This window comes from Saccostrea cucullata, unplaced genomic scaffold, assembly GCF_032062105.1.
Source record: "Saccostrea cucullata isolate Sc308-1 unplaced genomic scaffold, CSIRO_AGI_Scuc_v1 ctg402, whole genome shotgun sequence".
Lineage (NCBI taxonomy): Eukaryota > Metazoa > Mollusca > Bivalvia > Ostreida > Ostreidae > Saccostrea > Saccostrea cuccullata.
In genome coordinates, this window is record NW_026925523.1 from 162,217 (window position 1) to 189,774 (window position 27,558).

General features: G+C 33.8%; 1 protein-coding gene across 1 annotated transcript in view; it reads left to right on the forward strand.

Moving 5' to 3' along the window:
- Positions 1 to 24,047, forward strand: part of LOC134269096 (leucine-rich repeats and immunoglobulin-like domains protein 3) — a 35,341-nt gene extending 11,294 nt beyond the window's left edge. Inside the window, exons 4-19 of the mRNA XM_062751320.1 lie at positions 233 to 304; positions 2,140 to 2,277; positions 4,349 to 4,492; positions 6,304 to 6,447; positions 7,725 to 7,796; positions 12,448 to 12,519; positions 16,043 to 16,186; positions 17,143 to 17,367; positions 17,644 to 17,807; positions 18,653 to 18,792; positions 19,056 to 19,242; positions 19,510 to 19,788; positions 20,137 to 20,850; positions 21,122 to 21,466; positions 21,617 to 21,730; positions 22,007 to 24,047. Of these exons, the coding sequence (XP_062607304.1) occupies positions 233 to 304; positions 2,140 to 2,277; positions 4,349 to 4,492; positions 6,304 to 6,447; positions 7,725 to 7,796; positions 12,448 to 12,519; positions 16,043 to 16,186; positions 17,143 to 17,367; positions 17,644 to 17,807; positions 18,653 to 18,792; positions 19,056 to 19,242; positions 19,510 to 19,788; positions 20,137 to 20,850; positions 21,122 to 21,466; positions 21,617 to 21,730; positions 22,007 to 22,386 (3,334 nt within the window). The 3' untranslated portion in view covers positions 22,387 to 24,047. The remainder of the gene's footprint in view (positions 1 to 232; positions 305 to 2,139; positions 2,278 to 4,348; positions 4,493 to 6,303; positions 6,448 to 7,724; positions 7,797 to 12,447; positions 12,520 to 16,042; positions 16,187 to 17,142; positions 17,368 to 17,643; positions 17,808 to 18,652; positions 18,793 to 19,055; positions 19,243 to 19,509; positions 19,789 to 20,136; positions 20,851 to 21,121; positions 21,467 to 21,616; positions 21,731 to 22,006) is intronic.
- The last annotated feature ends 3,511 nt before the right edge of the window (positions 24,048 to 27,558 follow it).

Genomic DNA, 27,558 nt, shown 5'->3' on the forward strand with positions numbered 1-27,558 from the left:
AATATTTTGTTATATATATGATGACTCTTGAGATGGGACATTTTTTGTGTGGTCTCCATACTGACGTGATGATGCTCGTTATCATTAGCACCTGACAGGTGAAACAATTGTCAGCAAGGCCAAGCAAAAATAGCCATTTGTTTTACGTAAATGGGTGGGGGGGGGATGCTGTATTATAATTGTTTGTTTCAATTTTTCTTGATAATTCAAGTTCCTTTTTTTTCTTTTCTAGAAAAATCAACCACAACAAACTCAATGAAGTGCCAAAACTCAAAGGACTTGGAAAGCTGAAAGTTTTAGAATTGTAAGTGATGATGTCTTTGTGAATCAATTATCAACTTCCCATAAAGTAGGGTAGTATTCCTCCATATATGTCTGTTAAAAAAAGGTTTTATCTCTCGTAAAATGGAGGTAAAATCCTGATAGAATTTATGACAGGTAATAGAAAAAACTTCAAAGGTGTAAAAAACCATATTAACAAAGATTGAGAAACACATTTGGTTAATGGGATGCACAATAAAATTCAGTGCAAAGCGATAACATCAATTGTTGCTACCTTGATAAAAATCACATGCAGTGATATAAAGTTGATGTGTATTGTACAGGTATGCAGAAGTGGCTGGCCAGCCCAATTTATCAGGTATCCTGCCAAAAAAATTAAACCTGCATCGACAGGTGAATGTTTGGATTGACAGGCGGGGGGTTATCTGAACCGACCAATCCCTGAAGTCGACCAGGGGAGGTCATCCTGAATAAATATAGACATTAGGGGCTGAAATTTTTGTTTCAGTGTGTGGTCTTTTGTCGCCAACTGTTAAGATATCCTCTTCTGTTGTCGGCTGTTTGTAATACCTTCCTCCCATTTTTTGGCAGAAATATGAGAGGGACTTTTATCTTGGTGCATGTCATAATTTTATGTGAGAAAGAGAGAGAGAGAGGAGATGGAGAGAGAGAGAGATAAGGGGAAAGGGGAGATTCATACCTATATAGCCCTCTTGTACTCCATTGTAGTACTAGATAACAGTTTTTCTTTTCAAAAATACTTTCAGTCTGAAAAAAAAGTTTATATTAAAAAATCCTTTAAAAACCTTGATGAGACTGACAACCATATCTGATATCCATAGATTTTCAAATTGATATGATATGAAAATGGAAGGAAAATGTTAGATTTATATTTAGGAGTTACAGAGTCGTAAAAGCTGAAATTACAAGCCATTGTTAGTTTGAGAATTGTTTAAAATTGTTATGGCATTCATTTATCTTAGTTAGGCTATAGAGAAGAGTCGCAAGGGACCATTAAACTATAAGGGAATGTATGGGGTATTGACAGTAATGTTGTAATCCAGGGGGAATAAGCGTGATGAAATGTTGATCATGTGCTGAAAACTCCTCATAAAGCATTCCCCAGAAATCAATTTCTGCTGGTGCAAATGGCCTGCGTAGGGTTACGTAATGATGCCGAGAACTTGTTTTTTAGGGGGGTATGCGGATGTATGGGCAAAACAGATAAGATACAGACACTGGATGTCTGCAATCATTTTTTTTTTTTTGATCTCTGGTGAAAATTGACCATGTGCGAACAGCTGATGTTGGGAAATAATATTTCATTTATTGTTTATTTTATTACACGGCTTTCAAGTTGAATTTGTTTAGAGTGGGTATGAAAGATGATGATCAAGTTAATATCCACATGCACGTCTTTATCTCAAGAAAAAAATTGTTTTAAGTTTTTCAATGATTAATGAAGATTGTTGAATGAAATATACATATCGATATTCCGATACTCTACTTGACATGACCAAAAAGCAAAACGCTGAAAGGTCTGCAGGCATACAGCTTGCATTATCAGGAAGCAGAAAATTTTATCTGTTATATTGTGTAATAGGGGGTGATGTAATTTCGATGGTGTTTGTAATGATATTCAGATGTTCAAATATTGGCATCATAATTGTCACAGTGTTGTTATAATGAATAAAACAAGGTTTTATGTTCTAACATTTTCAACTGTTCTGAAGTTTTTAAGCATGTGTACAGATCTTCAGATTGTGAACAGTAAATCATTTTGGAGGCCACAAAAACCATCTTTGTTTTGTTGTTTTATTTATTGAAGGTTTTCACAGATGAAATTTTCTTTTTCAGAAACCATAACCACATAGGAACCCTGGTCCCGGAGTTCATGATTCACATGGTCCAGCTGACGTCCCTAGAGCTGAACCACAACTCACTGACCGACATCATACCAGGGGTGTTCCCGGCCAACAACTCACTTCAAAAACTGTAAGTCTTCTAGAAATGAACCGCTTATATTCTGTCTTAAACATAATAAAGAGAAGAAAAAAAAAAGTTTTAGAATAAAAAATTTGTCCCAAACTGCGATGGATTTTTGTTTTTTTTTAAATTGTTGTTCGAACCTTTGCATTTATGGTAAAAATGAGGAAAAGCACGCACTAAATAGAAAACTTAAGAAAATTGAAATTGTACTCTTTCTGTTTAAAATTATAGATTAATCTCAATCGGATTAGCTCTTTCCCCTTGTTAAAAAATGTGTTAGTGTCAGTAATCAATCCTATGAAATCCCTGGCCCCATCCTGCTAGACAGTCTCTGAGTTCCTGTTATTGTTTTATATGGTATGTGAGACTGTGGAGACAGAGCTTGTCTGATGGCCTTATGCTGAAGTCTGGTCTGAACCAGGAGTGAAGGAGGGAAAGGTGCATTAGGTGTGAAGTGTCTGTGAACTACTGTAGGGTGTGAGAAAATATAGCCATACTAATGTCTGGCCGATTACATAATGAATATTACAGTACGGTTAAAAAAGCAAAGTGTTATTAGAGGTGTTAAAAGAATGGAAGACTTAAAATTAAAAAAGAGAGAAGGAAATTGATGAAGTGTTGAAAATCGGAGACGGAAAGTTTGACAAGGAGGTTTGATGAATGTGGAATGCTTCCAGGGCAGGCAGACAGCAAGATTGGGAGGGAGGGTGAATTTTTTTTTTAAGTAGGAGGGAGATCGGACTGTCTGGTGTTGGATGTGATATTTCGGCCACATTTCAGACTTTGATTCTGACTGATTACAAAGTGTAGACGTGTAACAGACGTGTGTTCTCTTGTGTGGCCCCTGTACCCCGAGCCTTCAGACTTAGCACTCAGTCTGCCTTTGATAGGATTTAATATTGACAAATTCTAACACCTTGATAATCTGTTCCAAGTTTGATCTTGAAGCACCACAGTAAATATGTTTTACAAGGTGATACATGTACTACAGGTTGTCTTTTGATCATTGGAAATCAATGAAGAGGTGCCCGTTTCTTATCGACCCCTCTAGTTACGAAGAACAAATAACCTGAAATTTAATGACACTACAAACAAAAAAAGGGAGCTGGCCTTGTAAAATTATAGTTATTTTTATAACAGGTTGGGGCCCTTCTGTCATATCTTACCACATCAGAAGTGATATACATAATGTTGGGCTCTGGACAAATGTTGAATTTTGATATTTTGTAAGAGGGGCCAGTGCTTTGTGTATTTTGTCTCTATTTTTTAGCATCAAAGCAAATGGTTAATGACATTCAGAAACCGAATCTCTTAAGATTTTAAGTTTTCATGTCTGTATTGAGTTTTAACTTATTCTCTTTTGACTGGGACAACACCTGTTAATGGCGACTAGAATTAAGTAGAATCTAATTCATTAAGGTCCCTTATGCTGACGTTACTGTACCACATTTCCCTGTTGACTGCTAAAAAATAAATCTCCATTCTGATTTACTGTGATTAGAAAATAGCTTTCTACCATTCTATACCAAATACCATTGCCTTGGGGTTAGAGCACAATGGAAATGATACGATAAATTTGTCGTCCGCAGATTTTAACCTCTCCCGTTTTGAAACTTGATGCAGAAGTCCAAACCCTTATTTTTTTCTGTACAATATTTCAAAATGTTTTTTTAAGGCTATCAGATTTTCCTTTATGGAAGGAAAAAGAGTATAAAAAGAGTTCTTAAAAATATATATAATCTGTAAAATGTCTGGCACTTAAAGAAACGTGTCTAGCAAGTTTCACAAATAACAAAAAGAATTAAAAATAATCAGTGGAATCATAAAATTCAATATGATTAATCCCAAGTTATGGAAATGTCTTCTATCGAGTTGACAATTATATAATGAAGGAAAAGTTGAAAAAAATCTTCCAAAGATCATGAAGTTGAAGAAGAAAAAAAAGTTTCAGGAATGATTCACTGATCACCTCTGACTTTTTTCATTGGGTCTTCAAAAATTATTTTTGTACATAGAAGAAATATAGAGAGAAAGAAAAATTTAAAACATTTGATCATTTGAAAATTTGTTTTTCTAGTGTCCTGAATAATAACTACCTGGAGTCTTTCGAGTCGAACTGCTTTGACAACCTGACATCACTGGAGGTTCTGAAGATCAACAAAAACAAGGTGACCACCATCTCCAGAGATATCTTCAAGAAGCTGACTAACCTGCAAACTTTGTAAGTAACTTTCATAAGACTCAGGCATCGAACAAGCAAGTCATACATACAAGTCTATTATTCACGTCTTTAAGTCATTGTACGTCTTCATAGGACTCTGGGTTATAGAAATTTCACACCATCTGTGTACAACTTTCTGAAAAGGAAGTCAAAACTCTTATGAATTTGACATTGTAACATAAGTCATAGATGCATGGATGTCTATAATAATTCACATCTATAAGTCTGTGCACAGCTTTCTGGAAACTTTTGTAAGACATACTTTGACATTCTTACATGTAAGTCATAGATACAGGTCTATAATTCCCATCTATAAGTCTATGTACATGTACAACTTTCTGGTATAAAACAAAATCTGTGGAAATAATTGAGGAAAGGAAAGTTATAGATTAGAAATTAACTTGGTTTTGGAAAATCTAATGGATGTCTGGTGTTTCATTGCTTAGGTTATGTATTTATAATTTGAAAGGAAAGTTTCTGTGACTAAATTTGACTAGAATGGTCTTAATGATTGCTGACATGTCAAAAAGAAAAGAGCATTGGTGACTTGACTTTGCCATAGAGAAGACAATTTAGGGAAAATTGGGGGGAGAGCAGGACTTAAAATAGATACAGTGGTATTTTAAGAGGAGACTGTAGAGTGATGTGACGGGTCGGGAGATTGAGAGATTGGTCTGGGAGAAGTGGTGACAGCCGAAATAATTGTCAGGAAAATGGTCTAATTGGGGTCCTAGCTTATTGTGAGTGATGTAATGGATATTTATGAACTTTTAGGAGGTTGGTGATGGAAGGAAAATTATCCCGGAATAATCATTTGATGATTGAAATGTTGTGTCAGTTAAGTCTAGATGCTGGATTGTTTTTAATATAGGGGGACATTGTTTACAGTATGTATACATGAAAGATTAACATTTAAATGACAGAAAAATATATATGTTTATTGGTCATAACAATGATGGTGACTGAACTATATGAAATAAGGTTGAAATTTTTTTCAATTTTATTATGGAATTTTTTGAATGAATGAATTGAAAAAAAAAAATAGAGAAGCAAAAATTGGGAAGATGCTGCTTAAACATACACAGATATGGGAAATATTTTTTGAGTTGAGGCAGATATGGGAAATATTTTTTAAGTAAAAGAAAAATATAAGGAAACTATCAGTCCCACCTGTTTCAACATTGAGCTGAACGATTTCTCCTGCGTTATCCTGTGTTATCGGTGGCTGCATTACAAGAAAATTGGAGTGATTCCATATCACAAATACATTTCATATTCAATAAAAGTCGTTCTTTGCTCTCCAACACCTGCACTAAGCTGGGAGTCTGGAATCCGTATACAGGGGATCGCCCAGTAGAAGGGTGCTAAAATTACCCCTTAATCAATGGGGATGAAAAGCTACCTATCTCTGTAAGCTCCAATTAGGAAGATAACCGAACAGAAAGAAAAATAAAATATAGCAAGGAAAACGATAAAAATTTCAGTCTTTGGAAAGTGCAGGTAGCAGCTGGGCTGTTTTGACGAGGGTGATTAATTTAGGGGTTAATGAGATAATGATTAATTATAGTAGTTAAACATATTAAGGTTATCAAAGAACAAAAAAGAAAAACAAATAAATTTATAGATTTTAATCAAAAATTGCATACTATTTGATACAGATTTGTAAAACTTTCTTGAGAAAACCATTAGGGCCTTGAAATATTTCTTTTAAAAAATATATCTTCTTATAAACTTTGATATTCTGTTGTACTTTTAAAACCAATATGAGGAATTGTAGTCAAATATTCAAATGACCACCTTCCGTTTTACAGGGAGATGACAAAGAACAAACTGAAGAGAATTGGTGGACTGACTTTTCAGGATCTGAAGAATCTGAAGACACTGAAGTTGAGGAAGAATATGATAACAACGATTTCTGATGGAGCGTTCTACGGCCTGGACAAACTTGTCACATTGTAAGTGGGATGGCATTTAGTAACGTCTAGGAGAAAAAGAGCTGTGTACAGTTAAATATGGATATATAGCAAACATGCTTATAATGAATTCATGCTTACGACAACATAATTTTTAATCCATGTGGTCTTAAAAAGTATTGTATTCTAACTAGATATAATGAATTATGTTGACAATGTATCAAAATTGCACATCCCTTGTATAAACAGTGATAGTAGACTTCTGTATTTGAGGTACAATGCAGAGACATTGAGAACAATGATACTGAAATGATTTGTCAGATTCCAGGCCAGAGTTTGAATCTGTTACTGCAGGTTTCTTTACCAGTTTATTTTTCTTTTCTGATTTGTGTAGAATAGTTGGATGTAACTGTAAGTATTGACAAAGTGTGTAGGAGAGAAACATTTGTTTTAGTGATTTGTTATCAGAATGGGGCTCTGGTATAAGAGAGAGAAGAGAAAGCACAGCGAAAAATCTGAAAATGCTCCCCTCGTAACAAAAGGCAGTGTACAGGCACTGGGAACAGAAGGAAAAATCATTACACTGAAAAACAGAGCATCAGAACCCAAGATATATCATCCACATATTGGTTGTCTTTTCAGTATTTTACATGTGTGATTAATGTTAGAGCATTAGTGGATATCTGTATTACGAATTGAGGTTCACAAGTGCTAAGTTTTTAAGGTTTTGGTACAAATAACTAGATAGGAGGAAATTTGTTCTCCTTGTTGCGGAAGTTAGTTCTTCTACTCGTGCCTGGCTACACTTACGACCAAAAAAACAAACTGTTTACTCGGGCAGGGCATGACTTCCTTCCCTTTAAAAAAAAATGATGAATCTACCATCTGGCTGAGTTTAATAAGGGTTGATATGAATTTGATATGCGATGCCTGATAATGAATTCCCTTCACACCCAGAGATTTGCGATGAAACCATAAAAACATATGCTCGTTAGTGGGGCACAGACAAAAACCGGTATTGTGCTGCAAGGCCACGGAGAGAAGAAAAAAGTGAAGAAACGCCAAAAAACTGGGGGAAGCTTTGCCAACTCGAGGGCAATTCAATATATTATTGTAGAAAGTTGTAGTATACACAACATGTACAAACTCTGCAGTTATTAAGTTAAACAAACTTGAATGTAATATTGGTTGTTGAGAATATTTAATTTTTTATATGCTGAGAGAGAACCCTCTCTGATCTATGTCTATATAAACAAAAGAAAACGATAAATCAGTTGTATAACATGATGTATCAAGGACAATTTGTTTTTTATTTTTAGGCAGTTGGAACATAACAACATGACCCGAGTGACCCAGTCGTGGCTGTATGGGTTAAAAGGCTTGAGAGAGATGTAAGTGTGTAATATTAATTGATTATAAGGACTTCCTACTTGTACCATAGCTCCATTTATCAATATCCTAAAAACGTCCAACAATTTTATCAGCCAGGTATCTGAATGCAATACATTGTATAATAATCTGGTGAAACAAAACATTGTTACTTCTAGTAAAGGATAAGAAAAGTAAATCATTCTTATCTTAAGACTTGATACAGTCTTGTCCAGAAAAATGGGGAAACTTGGGTACAAAGGGAAAGAAAAACAGAATTATTGAATGTATAGAGATCTTCAGCATGTGGAAGCTGTCGGAAATGATGGGGAGGATGTTTACAGGCTAACAAGCGGTGTAGGGCCAGTTTGGTGTGTTGACCAGTGTTTATTTGTGATGAACTGACACTAATCACTTGATCATTGGTGATGATAGCTTTGTCTGAATGGAAGGCTTCAAGGCAGAAAATACTACCTCAAAGGGAGGCAGTTGTACAGATCTGAGGTGGAAGCTCAGCTTCTACGGGAAGAAGGGTTTTCTTGGAAGTTTGTCCTTGATTTCTTGGGAAAAAAATGATTAAATTATTAGACTTTTATAAGGTTGTTTTTTGCGATACGTGTTCAAAACCATGCAAGTTAGAGAAAAAAAAGTGCATAAATGTAAATTACAATAATTTAAATACTTTCTTAAATATGCATATAAAAAAAACTTGCATGATGTTATATTAATTTGCGTTTATAATTTCATGATTTCTTGGTGATTAAATATTCTGCAGATTTAATTTCATCTGTACTGAGATGATGAATACTTCCTTTCATTGCATTTTAGAAAGATAATATTTTAAAATATTCCTTTACTTTAAGAAAATTATGCTTGAAACAGTACGAGAGGTTAAGAAAGACAATTATTTTAATTTATTTTTTGAATAAATATTCTTTCAAAAAAAAAAAAAAAAAGAAATTACATTTGCAAAGATTATACTATCTTTTGAACCACCATGCATCCTTTTTCTGTGGAGTCCTCTTCATTTTCTTTGGCAACGACTTAAAAACATCTGATCTTCCCTGGAAGTGGCGCGATCTGTCATCAAGCCTGTAATTGACTTGGAAACCAGCTAAAAAACTCAAAATCAAATATTATTTTAAACCAGCTGCCTCTTGCTGCTACATTTCACTGATCTCTTCCTTATGGAGTCTTGGTCTCTATCATCTAGGTTTTCAGTTCTTTTTCATGGGAAATTGAAAAAGGGGGATTGATAATTACAAAGTTTTTTGTTACTGGGGGTATGAATTTTGTGGGGTCTCCTGAATATAATTTGAACTTGTTGCTGATTTTTTTTCTTGATTCATTTTGGGAGGGCAAGGAGATTGTGTAAGAAATTAGATTTTATTGATAGGAAGCAGTTCTCTAACCTTGTATAATTAGATGCCGTATTTAATATTCAACAATTCAATAAATGGTAGGCCAGCAAGCCAAGTGCTAGGTTTGGTTATTGTAGCATATGCCTGGAACACATTGTTATTGAATTAATTTCATGGCTCAGCATTTTCAATATATTTACATCCTCGCTTATTGGCCCCCACTTTCACACCACCACAATGGGGGGACAAAGGAACGCCACCTTTCACTTGTAAGACGGGGATCCCATGGACAAAAGTTGAATTAATTTTTCAGCATTATGAATTCAGTTGTGAAAGTCTTCATCGACAGAAATTTCCATTTCAAAAGAGTTTTATGACGGATCCCACACTATACAGGGTTTTATGTTAGGGAAGAAGAAAAAAAAATGAAAGGAAAGAAAGCATTGACTCTTGTCAAAGAAATAAGCCAGGGAAGAGAAGATATAAGTTGACCTTTCAAGAGTAGAGGTAATGTGCAACTCTAGTTTGCAGGCTCGGTATTTCAGATGAAGTTTCTTTTTTTGCTGTTGGGCCATGGAAAGAAAAAAAAGTATATCTTCTCATTAAGTAGAGATGATCAGTATTTTTATCGTCTGTGATGCAAACTTATCAGAAAAATTGGAGCCAGTCTACACTTTTGCAGGAACAGTCAAGAGATAGGGTACCCCAAGTCCTCTCCAACAAAGCTGTATATTGTGTGTAAACTTAATGAGCCATGAAGTACACTTATTTATTGGTTTTAATTACAAATTAATTAAAATTTCTAGGGAAAATGAAATGATGTGTAGGAAATTTCAAGCATTCTTTGGTGAAATTTAAGCTTATTGCCAAGAGGTTTCATTTAAACATGATGATAGTACCATATGTACTTTAAAAAGGTAAATAAGTACTTAAAAAAGAAAGAAAAATTCTGAAAGAATCCAAAAAAAAAAAAGCAAAAAGAAAAAATCTTGAAAGAAACCAGAAACAAAGCAAAAAGAAAAAAAACCATCATGAACAATTATAAAATGAAGTTATGAAACAAAGCAAATTGTTTACAGTTTAAATTATGAAATTAAGTAGAATTGAGGTGTCTTGTAAGTATAGCAATTAAATTGTGATAGGGAGAAAGGCTTATACATTGTCAAATTCTAGTTCTTGCTGTCAGGTGCAGCGTGTGAGAAGGATCTGCAGAGGTTATGTACAGGGCTAATTTGTCCCTCTCTCTGTGTAGCTCTTATGTCTTTGAACCTACGAAACTCCAACACTTGCAAATGATGTGGTTTTTCTCTCATTCAGTCCACCAATACGCAGAGAGATTTGGAGTACGTATCATTCATAATCATGACACAGGTATCATTCATAATCATGACACAGTTCCAAGGAAAGATAAAAATAAATCTACATGCACATTTTTCATGCGGTCTCTCGTAAAGTTGTAGGCTCGACATGGAAGAATTTTTAATTGTCTCTTTTTCTTTTGCTTGGTTTTATTTTCTTAATCTGGTCGTTTTTCTTTCATTGTGTTTTATTTATAACAAACTTTGGAGATGTTTATGTTTTATGGGTCAAAGGAGTTAACCTCTTGGCATTTATGAAAAGATTTTTTTTTTTTCGTTTTTGTTTGGAATGGCCATGGAAAGAAGATACAAGATGTAGAGGCCTGTTTTTGAAGATAAAACAAACTTGTATAACTAGGTTGTTTACATTAAGTGCTTAAACATTTAGGGAAATGATTATAAACACTTCTTTTATTATGATTTACCTTCAAGAACTTTGCCCATTTAACAATGGGTAACAAATGTATGAACTTTGGATACTTTTGAAAAAAAAAAATTGTTTAGAATATAATTTTATTTATGTCAGGGAAACTATTTTATCAGAGCAGAGTGTGAAGAATATCTCCAATCTCTCTCCGCCAAAAAAAATGTATAAGCTTGTGCGGTGATCTGTGAACTCAGAGGTCGAAAGTGAGATTTGTGCACAAATGCAAACTGTTGAGAATCGTAGATTACCCCCCAGCTGAAACTGTGTATTCTATTTCACCGCCCGTCATCTGAACAAATTTGATTAGGGAAGGGGATCTAGTCTGAGAAAACGTCTGATAATTTCTGACAGGGAGGATAACGACATTTCCAGGTGTCGAAAATATAAAAAAAAATATTGATGGAATTCGCAGGCTGCGAGACCCTATCTCGCTTCTCTTGTTTTCACAAAAAGTATTTTGCCAGGTGTGCTAGTCTCAGAATTTGGGAGGAAATTTCTTCTTTTCTTTTTTCTCAGACATTTTTCATCTGCCGATTTTATTTTTTTGTGTTTTTCAAGATTTGGGTGGGATCCGAATTGGAGGTTTCCGCAAATATTACCCTTATATTTGAAACAAACCGATAATTTTTTTGAATTATGAAAGTATTGGGTGGGACCAGAATTGGAGGTCTTCCGCAAATATTACCCCTATATTTGATCTAGTCTGAAACAAACTTCAGTAATTACAGTCATTAATATAATTACATATTCTGTGAACCTGTACAAATACAATTTGTCACATCTGCTCTGACGAAAAGTTGTTCCCATGAAATTTGATTTCGATTCACATTGGATTTAAATACAAGTCCGTGATTCCTAAATCCCGCGAGGTCAATAATTAAGAGATATAAAAATCGCGGGAGAACGATCACTCCCTGTTTACATAATTTCTCTATTAAGATGCATAAGGCTGCTTGCGAGCATGAAATTTAAACCCATCTTTTCGGAATACTTGATATGTGTGACAGTTTTCTATGAAACTTGACACCCAGAATTGTACGAGGAGAAAGGAAAGCTTGTCCATACCACTCATTTACTCTCTACTTAATATGTAAATAGACCCCTCTAACCATATTTACGACTTTATGGTTAACATTATAGGTCCGATCATCTTTTTTTATCTTCTCCCGAGTATATTATTCCCTAGATGTATAAATAAATTAGGACACCCACAAATGATCTAAAAAAAAATGCATAACATTTTGTGGGTTTTAAAGTTGTTCCAACTTGTGCATATATATATGAAATTGTACATGATGGTTGGATAAAATTATTCTGTAATAATTTAATATTCAATTGACCAATTTAATAGACAGTGTTGTAACATGTATAAGGGCTGCATATATACTTTATTGCATTGATTTTGAAAAAAATATATCGTTGATTTTAATAGTTTGAATATTATTCACATGATTTCGAAATGTGAAGGTGATAAAGTCTTAAAAAAAATTAGAAAGTAAATATTCATTTTGTTGTTTTTTTTTCTCAGAAATCTTGCACACAACAAGATCAAGACAATAGATCCCGAGGCATGGCAGGGCTGTGTTTCAATTGATACAATGTAAGTATTTATTTTAAAAAAATTGTCAACAGAATTTGCTTATAACCAAAAAATGATTTTTAAAAAAGATGCACTTCCAGAAAGGGTAAGCTTCTTGTTCAAAGCTTTTATCCCTTTTGAATAGAAGTTGGAATGAAAAAAAGAAAAATACATTTTCTAGAGGGAAATTGTTTGCACCAGCTGCATTAGGATAATAACGAGTCAGGGTTGGGGGAAATGACATTATATTAAATCCCTCTTAGTTGTATAATTTGTGTAATTTCTGAATTTGAATTGGTAGCCGAAATTCAAATTTCAATCTTGTAAACTTATTCTCAACTCTTAAAAAAGAAATCAAGGAATTCAATAAGATGGCAACATTTGGTATAATTTTTGTTTAGGCCTATCAATAGAGAATTTGAATTTCAAACATGCCTGTATACCAACTTTTCTATCCCGGCTCATATTAGCATAAAACGGTCATTGAAAATAAGGGTCCTAAATCCATGTAGAGTGATTCACTGAGAGAGCCAGAGAAAAAAATGTCCTCGGAAATTACTTTTCCATTTGCCAATTTAAATTAAGGAGGAATTGATAGGAGGTGTTGCTCTGTTGTACGCGGGTAATCCGCTTAATACATTCTGTGTCTGACTGGGAAAACATTTCCAGCCTTTTTTTTCATATTTTCATTAGAATTTTCCTTGGTGCTGGTTGACATTTTCACGGCTTCGTGATTTTGAGGTCACGGAATGTGTGAAAGAAAAATGCCTTCATTATGACTTGAGGGGGCAGTGTTAGATAACTGAGCAAGCATCTGGGTTTATATAGAAAGAAACATATGACACGTCTCAGAGAATCAGACTGTTTATTATAAAATGGTAAAAAAGTTGTAAAGGGGGGTGGGTTGGAAAGTTAAGAGAAAGACTTGGGAGATGAAGAGCATTAAATTGTCCAGATTTGAAAGTTAAGGGGTTTGGAGTAGCCATTTTTCGTGCAAGTTTGCTGGATGCATCTGAAGCACATCATATGATCTTTAAATTATTAACTTTGAAAACACAATACATATAAGATTATATTGAAGTCAGTCTCCATAAGTTAATGTTTCTTCCTATACTATATTGTATTGTGAGTGCACACCATATGTGGTATGTAAAATTTTAATTGCTGCATTCTTTAGAGACTCAAGTATATTTTTTCCCTTCAAATTCCGCTCATTTGCTGTTTTTGTCATTATAGTCCTTATATACCTGTTTTTTTTCCATTCATGAATAAAGTCTGATTAGCTAGGTAACAGGTGTCTTGTGTAACTAGTGCATTCTGATGATTTGTCAGCCTGGTCTAGGAGAAACAATGTTAATTGGAGGACTTTTAACGAGGGTTTTGACTAATTACTCTACTTTCATAGCTCAGTAGGTCGACACTGTTAGTCGGCATAAGATCTTTAGCATACGAGAGAAAAGTGCTTGCCTTGTATGGGAAACGTGTGCTCATTAGCAATTTGAGAAAAAACAGTAGGTACTATTTCAAGGCTTGATTGACATATTCTGGAAAGTAGAAGAAGATATCAAGATACAGATTGTAAAAAAATTGGACAATTATTGCACAGGGAATAAATTTATATATACACATGTAACAATATTCTTTGAAATGTTGCTTAACAAGACAATAAATTTTATTCCCCAGTACCCATCCTTTTTTATGCTCGCTATGTTTTATGATTTTTCTTTTCCCTTCTGAACATCTGGTATGACTAATTAGTGAAATTAATCGGCTTTTGTTTGGAAATATTCCAAGGATAAAGTTTATGGCTTGGAAAAAAGTTAGATAAAACCATACCATCTCTTGGTTTAATGTTCTTAGACATAGGGCTGAATATTGTAAACATATGAAGAATCCTGAGTGCATTTGGCTTCTTAATGTCAGACACTGCATTAGAGTAAGAAAAATGAATTCAATATCGATATCATGTTATTCTATTTAACAAATATTATTTAAGTGTAAAGCAGGTGCAATATTTATGGGAATTTTTCACTTTAATACGTAACTTTTTTTTTTTGAAAATTGAAACAATTTTTTTTCAGTTGTTAGGAGTAAAATTGTATTTTCTTGAGTTTAATTTTGCAGAGGTAATTAAGTTTTACATTGCCAAAAGTGTCATGTGAAGTACTCTGCAACTTGCAACCCTATTCCCCCAAACTCCAATTAGTGCCATCCAAAAAATCCCCTGTCTCATTCATGCATGCATTTTCTTGTCCAGTTCCCCAGCGGATTAAGAAGTCATCTTTAGTTCAAATTACTCTGCCGAGTATGGAGACAATTGATTTCTGACCGAGGCTATTCACCTTTCTGTACCCCTTTTGTTCACCTCGAATTCTGAGGTGTGATTGGCACTTGAGGGATAAATCGATTTAAAAATACCTTACAGGTGTTATCCTGTGTGTCTGTGCATATTTTATGATAAAAATTCTAGGTTAAGGATGCTTTAGTTAGATTTAGCTGCTGAGGTCTAAGATAGCGGTCCTGTTATGGGAATGAGATGTCACCGTGCTGTATTTAGAAGGGGGGCATGTTCCCTTGTTTTGGGAGGGGGAGTGATCGGACACTTATCGGTAAACAGATATGCCCTCCTTGAAGGGTGAACAATGGTGACCTGGTTTTAATGGGTAGGGGACTGGTCCTAATAATTGAAAATGTTTTATTCTGGCTGTCAAATTATATACATCTCTATCTATATGATAGGGAAGCCATTACAAAAGGGGCCAAATTGTTAAGTTGTTTGAAAAGGATCTGATCAAACAACATTAAACATTCATTCTTCTTTCTTAGTCATTAGGTTACTTGTGAATCTTAAAAAAATATCAATTATGAGAAGAAAAAAATTTTCTCAGAACTCCAATAATCTATATTTGTCAGCATGCAATTATTTTCAAATTGGTGAAGATGATTAAGGTATTCAATCCCTAATAGGAACAAATTCAATGAAATTGAATACATAACAGATATGTAGGCATTGAATACTCAATTTATTTAGACATACTTCCCATATATTACTATTCGTACGTATAGTGGGATGTGTCCTAATTTATGACCTTAAATTTTGGTAAGAGTTATCTCCCCTTTTTTTAATTAATAAAAAAAATCAATCAAAAAAATTTAGCCGGTAAAAAAAATTGTTTTAAATGTCATTTTATTTTTAATGTTTCAATGCATCTTTCCACCGCAGGATTTTTTTATATTCAAATTTTTTGAATTTTTATTTTGAAAAAAAGCTTTTCCCCATAGACTTCAATGCAGTCTTTGTTAATTAACTACTGCTTAATTAATGACATTTTTGAAACTTTCTCGTGGTCAATCCTTTTCTATTATAAAATTCTTTAATATAATATCATAGTATTATTTATTTGACGGATATTTAAGGGTAGGGAATTTGGTCCCATTAGGGATGGAAATCCTTAAAATGAAAATGCTTCAGGTTCACAAAATGAGTGAAAAAATTTAAAACATAAGAATGGAGTTTTATAAAATGTATTTTTTTTCTCTCCAGAGATTTGTCCAACAACAGACTGGTGACTATCAGCGGTCTGGCTTTCTCTAAGCTCAGTCATCTGAAGAAACTGTTCCTCAATAGTAACATGATCACCAACATCCAGGATGGAGCGTTTCAGCATCTACAGGAGCTGGAGGAACTGTAAGTAAAGGAGTGGATCCAAAGAATTCAGATTTCAATTATGAACATGATTATATTCATAAGTCAAATGTTAAAACATGAACATTAAATATATCAAAGAAAATGCATTTATAAATAAAATACCTTTAATTCTATTCAATCCATAGGTAAAAGATTTATCTTTTGATTGCTATAGTATGTCTGATTTGTACTTTATTTATTAAGTATGCTTTGACAAAGAACTATATGCGGTATTAGCCAACATTTGCCCCCCAAAATCAAACTTTGATGGAGTAATATTTAATTAAGTCCTTAAACAGGGGAGTATATGCTGACTTCAAAGCACTGAATAATTTCATAAGTAATGACGTCATATGTACGTAATGGTCACAAAAAGTAAATTTCAGTTTTTTATGAATTTTGCAGAAAAATGTACATATTTTGTCGATATTTTAAATAAAAGTCACCGAGCGCATGTGTGTTCAGGATTAATATTTTGATATAATGTGTAGAATGATAATATCAATGAAATATGTCAATATTGTTCCTGAACACACATGCGCTCTATAAATTCTAAAGCTTAAATTGTTGAAATTTTGTCCATTTTGTCCTCTTTCTGAAAAAGGATATAAAATAGGACTAGTTTGTGACGTCATAAAAACAGAAATTGTGAATACACTGCTCTGGAACTATAATATTTTCTGTTAACTTATATTTCTCGTACAATTTATTGAATTCAGCACATTTCAGGAAGTTTTCAAAATTTGACTTTTGTGGGGGCAAACATATGCAATATACCGCATATAGTTCTTTACGCAGACATTTGTGTACATATAGTTAATTAATCCCATGCTGGAAAAGTACATCTACATATTATTTACTGGCAAATGATATATATAGAATAAAAAATTTCTAGAAAGATGCTTGTTTCTGAAGAAGTTGAAAGGTAATTAAATCACAAGTTTGATAACTTTTAGGGAACTGAACAATAACGACTTGTCCTGGACCATTGAGGATAAGTCTGGAGTGTTTGTGGGTCTGGAGATGTTAATGAAGCTAAAGCTGGAGAATAACAAGATCAAGTCCATTGCTAACGATGCGTTCAAAGGCCTGACCAACCTACGGGTTCTCAGTTTGAACATGAACAACATCACGTCCATCAAGAACAACGCCCTGGAGAGCATGGCCCTACTACAACAACTGTAAGTCACTGAGAGTGTGGGTCAAGAGAGATAACTCCTGGGAAAATTTAGAAATTAATTATAATGCATAACATGTCTGTTTTAATAGCATTATTTCTTGTGAGATAGTCTAATTTAAAGATTGTCTTTACTCTGAAATTTCTGTTACAATTAATATTTGTCAAAAGAGAAATTTCACACTTTATCATTTGCCTATATAAAAAACACAGTTTATATAATGTTTATGGCTTTAGATGGATTCAATTTATCTGACTTTCTGATTTTCTATTTTGACAGGTACATGAATTCGTCCAGCTTTCTGTGTGACTGTCAGCTTCAGTGGCTGCCCACGTGGTTGATTCAGAAGACATTCCACACCATGGTCACCGCTAAGTGTGCTTACCCACCCAAACTCACAGGGAAGAATATCTTTCTGGTCCAGTCTGACGAATTCAAGTGTGGTAAGTTATCCTTGTGTCATTCAAGTTAGTGGATTCATATATCACAGTATGAAATTCGGAAACATAAGCTTGAAGCCCTGCATAAGGAATACGCAAGTTTCGAGATTATTTCCCTTAGTGCGCTCTTTCGTTGAGGAGTGGAGTTTGGTTGCCGCGTACACAAACAGGTGGGACAGATATTTACTAGTATATATTGGATATATCGCATCATCGATATACTGGTTTATTGTAGTTCTACATAATTGTTAGGATGCACTGTTCAACTAGAGAATAACGGACTTAAAGTAAAGGCGTTATTTTTAAAGCAAAAAAATCGGAACAAAAAAAGAAAATTCAGTGGATGTGAGACTTTTCAGACGAGGGAAGAGACATATGGACCTCTAATAAATACGGTAAACATAAATCTGATCATCACATATCGGCAATCTAAATGACACGTTCATTTTTTTTCCTTATTATAACTTCAAAAAACCCACTAACCTTTTAGAAAATGTTTGTACAATCAAGAAAATCTTTTACTTTTAATAAAGACCACGACGTTTATTTCGTTTTCAAGTACCCTATTATTGAAGGTAGATTTGCAAAAATACACAGTTGAGCTTGATAAAATCATAAAATGCATCACTGCTTGACACTTTTATCTTTCTTTAACATTAAATAAATTTTAAAAGCCATAAACATCGTTCATTTATTTATGCACGTTTGTATACATAAACAAACTGTCCCACCTCCATGCTGAAATGGATACTTTTTGCGCCTCTGTCGTAGAAGAGTTACAATCTCGAAACTCGCGTATTGGATATGATTTTAAGCAGTTTGCTGACGTATTTTATGGAATTTTTCAGATGGTGATTTTCTAAAGCCATACATCATGTCTCACCCTAAGACCAGGGTGGCACTGAAGAATGACAATATAACCTTGACCTGCCAGGCAGTCAGTACAGAGGATTCTGGGACAGTTTTCATCTGGAAAAGGGACAATGTGGTATGTAGACCTTAAAATAATCAAAAATAATGTTCTGCAAGTTGGAACATCATACTTTTAATGGATACCAGGGCCAGAGAAACAGAAATCGTAATATATCATTAAGAGAATGACATGGTAAAATTTTTTGAAAATACAAAATGTAGAAATTTGTCAGTTTCAAAGATTTTTTGTAAGTAGTAAGAGAAATCGCCTGAATGATTATGGTAAGTAAGGCTAATTGACCATGTTTACAGTAATTAACTTCTACATCGTTGTTTCAGGTGTTGACAGAGGGGATGGACAACACTAAGGAGGCAGGGGTCCTGGGTGATGGAAGATCTATTTATAACTTCACCTCCCACCTCAACCTCAGAAACATACAGGAGAGAGACGTGGGAAACTTTCAGTGTGTAATCACCAATAAGTTTGGCTCCGCCTACTCCAATAAAGCTAACATCACCATTCATGGTAAGTTGTAGGTTTCAGTTAAAATTGAGAATTGTCAAAGACTTGGTATAAAAATTTCAAGAGAGTTAATGGGCAGTTTTCAGAGTTTAAATTGATCATCAGGCTTGCATTCAGATATTTGTAGTGTGATACCAGTAGATGCTTTAATGAGTGCTTACAACATGCTAAACATTACAAGAGCAATTGTATTCTCTTTAAAAAGGCAGGGCATTTCCCACTAATAATTTTAATATTTTGAATACAAAATGTACCGATTCATATTTACAGAATACCCAGAGTTCATCAAGACTCCCATTAACGTAACAGTCAAGGTAGGAACGACGGCCAGATTTGACTGCTCAGCGAAGGGAGAACCGAAACCTAAGATTGTCTGGAGGAAAAACGGAGGGACGTTCCTGGCGGCTAACGAGAACAGATTCCACGTGATGACGGCGGACGACGTGTTCTTCATCGCTCAGGTGAAGCCAGAAGACGAGGGGGTGTACAGGTGTACGGCGTCCAACTCAGAGGGACAAATCAGCATCAACGTTACATTGTCTGTTCAACGTAAGTGGATAGATTTCAAGAAAAAATATGCTGAAATACTATAGAGAAGAAGAGATCAATATTGAATGAAATGTAAATGTTAAAGGCACAGTTTCTTAAAATGTTTGATTGCATGGATATTAATTGAAAAAAATTGAAGTTTGCAGAATAGATATCAAATGAAATTGAAATGCTCAATATGCAGTGTCTGGGATATATTAATAAAAAAACTTAGTATGAGATTGATAAAAGTATTCATTGAACTTTGATTTTAAATAATTATTTGCTATATATAAAATATGTGCATTCAGGAATCATAATGTGGTTGCCTTGGTTTTGTTTAAAATGTTTACATATATTTTTATACAGAACCACCATCCTTTACGGAGCCTATGAGGAGGACCAAAATTGTAAATGAGGGACAGACAGCAGTGCTAGAGTGTATGGCTGAGGGTCGTCCTAAACCAGTGCTCACCTGGAAGAAGGACAATCGCACCCTGGATCTGACCAACCGCCACTTCCTCGCAGCACAGAAACAACTGCTCATCATCGTGAAGACTACCACGACGGACAGCGGCAAGTACACCTGTGAGATGCAAAACACACTGGGAAGCCGCAGTGGCAACACCCATCTCCACGTGCAGAGCCTACACCATCCCGTCAAAACTAACAATCAGAGGCCTTCATCGGAAGATAGCTCTATAGACGAGTCCACCACAACGGGAATTATTATCATTGCTGTGGTGTGTTGTGTGGTGGGAACCTCCTTAGTATGGGTCATCATTATTTACCACACAAGGAAAAGGCACGAGCTGTACACGCCGACCTCCACTGATGACTCCCCCATACCAGCAGACTACATGAGTCAGCAGCAGTATGAGGAGGAGGGAGGGGTGTACCCCCACCAGGTGATGATGTACCACCCCGGGACTTACCAGTACCAGGAGTACCAGAGTAAGGAGTCAGGGTACGAATCCTCCTCAGGCAGAATCAGGAACGCCAGAGCGGCGGCCATCTTTCCCAGCGATGTGGAGGACGGGAACCAGCATTCTGGATCCAGGGGACTTGTTGATCATTCTCCAGGTATGGACTGTCTGTTTGAAATTATATATCAATATTCAACAAGAATTGGTACTATTCAAAGTGTAGAAAAGAGAAGTAAAATACACGAAGATATCGAACAGTATTCAAGCTCAAATTAAACTATACAAATCAGTAGCAGAGCAAACACGGACCTCCAAAATATCATAGTAGGAGCAGGTGCCATGGAGGAGTGAGAGATTTTAAGAAATTCTCAGAGAAATGATGTTTTACTAAACCATTGAATCTAATCAAATTTTCTCTTCTATTTCAGATAACAGTGCTTCATATCCAAACAGTGAAACAGACTCACTCAAAAGTTCTCAGAGTACGAGTAGCACTCACACCAGTGGTCAGCAGACCCTGAGGACATTCCACCCCGACATCAGAGAGGTCCCCCAACCTCCCCCTCTCCCCCCCTCAACGAGAACCCCGAACAAGTGCTCAGAGCCCAGTTATTGTGAGAACTGTGAATTGTGTAGGGGTGATCAAAGTGACTCGCATCAATGCCAAAGTTTAAACAGACATTCTCTACTGAATGGCACATTCTCTAATGGATTATCTCATTCGGGAGTGCATCATGGTTCTCTTCCTCAGCCTCCTGGTGGCAGTATTAGAGGTGTGTATAGTCACTGAAAACAATCAGGAATGGATAGCTTTGCGAACATTGTCATTCCCATTCAATAGTTCTCTTTATTTCTTAATTTGAGCAAAAAATTGTCGCTATTTTAATTTAGGATATTAAATGACTTCTGTTTTTCTTTTGCAGAAGTAGGAGTTTCAGAACGAATGTGTGATAGTCCACCACAACAATCCTGTACATGTTCAACTTGTCATAATCATGTATCTCCTGTATATAACTCATCTCTCAGAACAAGCAATGGTACGTATCTCATAGAGCAGAAAGTTCTTTAGTAATTCTAAGTGAATCAGGTAAAAAGTAATCAATAAGTTTGTATGTTGGATAAAGAAATATTCCCTCAGGGAAGTAAATGGAGATTTTTTTTTTTTTGGAAGAGACATTATTTTGTATTGATATTAAAAAAAATCGTAAAAATTGATACAAGATAATGATTTGTTGAAATAAAAAGAAATGTTAAAAATTTTAATTTGTAAATTGAAGAGAAACTGAAAATAAATTGTGATCTTTCTCTTTCAGCATGTTCTTACCACCATAGTCCACAATCAACCTCCCATAATGCCAGTAATGGACCTTGTTATTTAAATACTCATGAAATTCGCATTTGTGCAAATCCCTGTTGTGCGCCCCCTGGTGAGAACAGGGAGCATCGTAGTGACAATCAGGAGGGGAGACCACTCCATCGGTTCCGCTCGGCCGAGAACTGTATGGTGGGTGACTACTACCACCGGGCCGACCCCCGAGGTCATAACAGTCTGAACCGAAACTGGTCCACGGACAAAATCCCCCCCACCATTCCACCAAAACAGCATAAACATATGTACATACATGCCAATAAATGCTCGCTGGCACAGAATGGGGGTCCGCATGGAAAATACCCCCACCCTCAGAATGTCTAGCATAATATACTGATGTATAGTGCAGTGTTATAATTTTGTCTTTTCTCATAAGCAAGCTTCTGAACTTTGCACTGTCAAAATGTTTCAATTGGCAAAAATATGTGTACCATTTGCGATGAAAATATCCCTAAATTATCTTAAAGTTATGAATACTTTGAGTTAAATTTATTTTTGAAATTATCAAAAAAATTTAGATGTACAGTGACAGTGCAAATTTCATGACCTTCTTATATAGTATGTTAATATTTTAGCTGATAATAGTTTGAAACTATTTCAAAACCAGTGAAATTATAACCATTGTTGACTGTGATCGTTAAAGCCAAAGGTTTTATGTTTTGTTCAATTTCGTTGTTTAATACAAGTTCCTTAATCATGCATTTGTTGAACTGACATTTTTTTTTCTACCCCCAAAGAAAAGCATTAGTATGTTATCAAAAGGCAAAAATATTTTTGAGCATTTATAAACCAAAAGCATTATAGATGATTTATCATTGTAGTATAAAGTAACAGTTTCAACTCTGTTTAGTGCATACCATAAAAAATGGTACACTGTATAAATTATGATTGCCACACATTTAAATTTGATTGCTTTGAATTTTCGGAAAGATTTTTTCATTCCATGAAAAAAACTTGAAGTATTTCTTTCTCTGTATTCAAAGATGTACATACTTATGTATTAAAATGAAATACCTCATACCACAAATATTTGGTTCATACATGTTTCTGTTTGAAAGTTGGACGAGTGATTCTTGTTATGCAAGTTCCATTATGAGGCGAATTTTTATCACATTTTTCATTTCAGAATTGTGAAGTGTCCCAAATATTGATAATCATTTTTCAAATTTTTAAAGCATTTTTGAAATTTCCCCATAAGTAATAATTTTGAGTTATTTAATTAATAAAGATAATTAATTAAGAAGAAGTTGGTTGGTGTTTTGATTTGCAGTCAGTTCCGTTCTACCAGCAGCATACAAGGTGCTTTAAATGATATATCAGTATTTTATATTTACCATTTGTTTGTAGACAGCATTGTGTTTCACTGCTTTTGAGTTTTTGTATGAAACATTGTCAGATGAACATAAGGTATATATTATTTTAAAAATGCATTATTATCTATGTGACTATATAATGAAATCCATACCCAGTAACCTCCCTTTGTTACGAGACGTCTTTTTTTCCTTTTTTCTTTCACCCATTTTCACTTACATGTCGTGTTATCATTTTATTTTCTCTCATGGAAAATTTATTCCATTTAATTATCCATCCTAAAACATATTAAAAGTTTTAATTTACTTATTTTGGTTTCCAAAAAAGTCCTCAATTTTTGTTTTCAAATGAAATTACTTTGGCTTTGTTTAAAGAATTTTATGTGCATTCTGATTGATTTAAAATAGAAATATTCCATCAGTTGTAATAAAATCACAGAAAAATGAAATTATATTAGTAAAAATTATTTTTATTACATTTCTCAAGGTGCCATTTGTTACAAGAGTTTAATCATCCTTTGTACACTGTTTTCATAGTGTTTGTCTATACTTCATGTGTAGCTTCAACTCTTATTTATTTATGGTTGTGTACATTGTGACAACATTGAAGCCGTTTCTGTTATTATATTTGTACAGAAAAATGACGAAAACAGCAAATTAAAATATTTAAAATAATATATGTTGTGTTGTGTTTTTTAACTACAAAGAAAGGTGAACGTCTCCATATTATGAATGAAAAATTCTCGAGGGGGCGTTAAACAACATACAATCAATCAATCAAAGAAAGGTGGCATGGTCACCCTTGTCAAATTGGATAGTAAAAAAAATCCATAAACTGCACATTAAAGAGCTGATTCAGTGATATCTTTCTGCAGCAAGCATGCACTGCCCTTGGATTTATAATAAAATTAATTGAAATATGCAGACTAATTAGTAATTGTTTCAAATATTCTTACATTTTAATAGACCTATGAAGATACATACTCAGCATGTATTTATACTTTTAGCCAGGTGAAAATTATGAGGAAAGGCAAAATGGTAAAAATCAGCCTATGTGATTTTTCTGTTTTTTTTTCTTACCATTTTGCGTTTCCTCATAAAATTCACCTGGCCTGGTATATCTATTTTTTTTTTAAAAAGGTATATTATACTTTAAGGTATTCAATGTATAATGAACTTCAAGTGATTTTGAACGATTTCAAATATTTTTAAACTAGTTAAAAACACATTGCTAGATAACGATAAAAGTGAAATGAACCAAATTCACAAGACTGATTATATGTAAGCAGACAGTCACTTTGCACGTTTATAGTTTTTGAAGAGTTATCTGCTCTTGATGAAAAGAAGAAAAAATTTTATTTCTCAAAATTTCTGTGGTAAATAATTTGTTTTATTTCATGGTTTAAAAAAGAGGGCGTTTATGCATATTTTCACCAAGATAGTAGTTTGAAATTCAAATTACTTTTTACTTTATCTGATAAAAACATGTGCTCCCCATTGACATCAATGTAAAATTCAAGGTGCAATTAACTGGACAAAAATTTAAATTTTGTAAATTCTTTTGGTGGAGCATTTTCATTTGAAAACATCTTCAAAATGCTACCATGATTAAAAATATCGGATCATTCATTTATTAGGTAATAATAAATATATACAAAATTTGGTCGTTATACATCGAATACCTTAAGCACCAAGCTATCATATCCCGAAATTTGTTTTCATCTGTAAACCTTTTACTGGTATTTGTAATTTTATTGAATAAGACATCGGTGCATTTCAATATTATAGAAAGAATGTGTGTCTCTCTTTGAAGCCCAAAATAAACTGTATATGTCCGATCAAAAAGTAAATTAGGAGGTCATAATGGCACTACGTAACAAAGATTCTGTAAAAGTCTCATTAACTTTCATTCAGAGGATAAAAGAGTTCCGGATAAGGGATGGGTCCCCCAAAGCGTAACAGACGGGCGGAAGTACGGGGAAACAGACGGACATCGCAGGGGTGTCAGAATCAGTCATTACTTTAAGAAAGACAACTCTTCTTTCCTAAGATCTCGAACTACATGTTAACCAATTACTCATCCAATACTGTTCTCCACCTGTAAACCCTCAGACAGGGGTCTATAAAAATCTAGCAGTGTAATTGATAAATTACAAATGAAATGTATGTAAATGAATAGATTTAAATTTGTGGTTCACTTTTCCCTCCAAAAAAGTGAAAGAGAGCTACCTGGGATGTTAACATAGCTTTATTTCTCCGACATCTCAAAATATTATTATATCCATATTGTTTCTAAAATATCCTGTCACTAATTCTGTAACAAAGGAATTTCCAAATTTCTTGTCCAAGGATTTTGTATAAGACACGTTTCAAACGCTTCGGACGGCATTAATTAATAGTATCAGCCCTGTCAAGTCTTAATATCATGCAGGTCAGTGCATTTTTTAAAAATAAATCTGCCATTTCTTTATGGAATGTTTTACCTATTAGCTGTTCTTGAACAACAAAAATATTATCCGTATATAATTCTTAATATGAAATAATGATATTGGACATTTCGAGAATGGTCATTTTAAACCTATTTTCAACTTTTATATGATAAACAATTAATATAATAAAAAAAAAAATTAATAAAATTAATGTAACATGATAAACAATCAATCTAATAATATTATATTATTATTGCAATCTAATAACTTAATTTTCAAAAAAACTGGAATCAAATATATAATTAAAAAACTGGCAATTTCAGGAAAAATTCAATAAACATTTTAAAAATCGGAAATGTATTTTTCCTTATTTATTATGTCGAAATATATCACATTCCACTGCATAAATTGTTTTCATCTCCCATCCCATTCTATATCCAAAAGCATGCTTTGAGAATGAAAAATTTTAAAACACTGGCAGACTACTGTCAGATAAGTTGATGATAAACGGATTTCTACAATCTCGTTTTAAGTTGGTTTTTGTAAATTCAATGATCGTTATAAAAATATGTTAGTGAATCTAATTTACCACTGGGTCGTATTTTTGTCGGCTTGTTTCATCCCATTTGTTAGGCTGCTGTTTCCAGACTAAATGTGACTACTGATGGCGTGTTCCCGTCTACCTGATCAATACATCGGGCTGAAGGGGATGCTTACTTCTCTTGGGCACCTGATTAATTCCACCTCTGGAGGTCTTTGTTTGTAATTGCCCTGTTCACAGAGATGTTTTTGCTTGTAGTTTTTATGAGACAAATCGTTGTTCGTAATCTTCATGATTATCGCTATTTTCCGCACAAAAACAAGTATTTAAAAGTATACTTATAAAATATCAATTCATTTGTAGATAAACTTTATTTTTTTTTTTTTGTGAGGTTTGATCATTTCCAACATTTAACAATGATAAGAAGCAAGAGGGTCTAGATTGCTGGTGAACATTGCAATGTTCACGGCAAATTCTCAACGAAATACAATACATACATTCATAATACAAAAGGGCATACCAGAAAAACAAAATTATTCTTTATTTATCAAAATTAAAAGTTGTTTGCAAGATCATTTTTTCAAAAATATTAACATTCAGACCATTTTCAAAATGAAAGTAAACACGCAAGTTGTAAAATGGTTTAATATAAATATTGAAGAATTCAGATCGCATCCTTTCCAGTGACTGCATGTCATGAAATACTAAACAGTCTTTTTTCTGCTAGGACTAAAAGTGTTTTTTTTTTAATAATGAAATTTAACACCAGACACATGTTGAAAAATTGGTATATAATGAATATATTAAAAATGTTTCAAATAATTTAATGTTAATATTCACAACAATAAAATAAAAAGCAACTCATAAATATTAAATAACAAATAAAATATCCATTAATCAAAATATGAATATTTGCATAAATAGATTTTTTTTAATGTAGAACAAGCAAATACTACCTGAGGTGTAATGACTTAGAAAGTGAATTATCATAAGAAGTTCACCAATAACAAGGCTTTGAAAAAAAGGATGATTTGAAATGACTACATTTATCTCAGTGCAAAATATTTATATCATTTTTCGGCTCATTATAAACTGTTATCACTTGTAAATGAAAATGAAAAAGAAGTGCAGAAACGTGCAGAAGCACGACTGAAAATTTTCAAAAAGTACGAATAATTATGAGTATTCTTTGACAATAGACTACTCTTTAAAACCT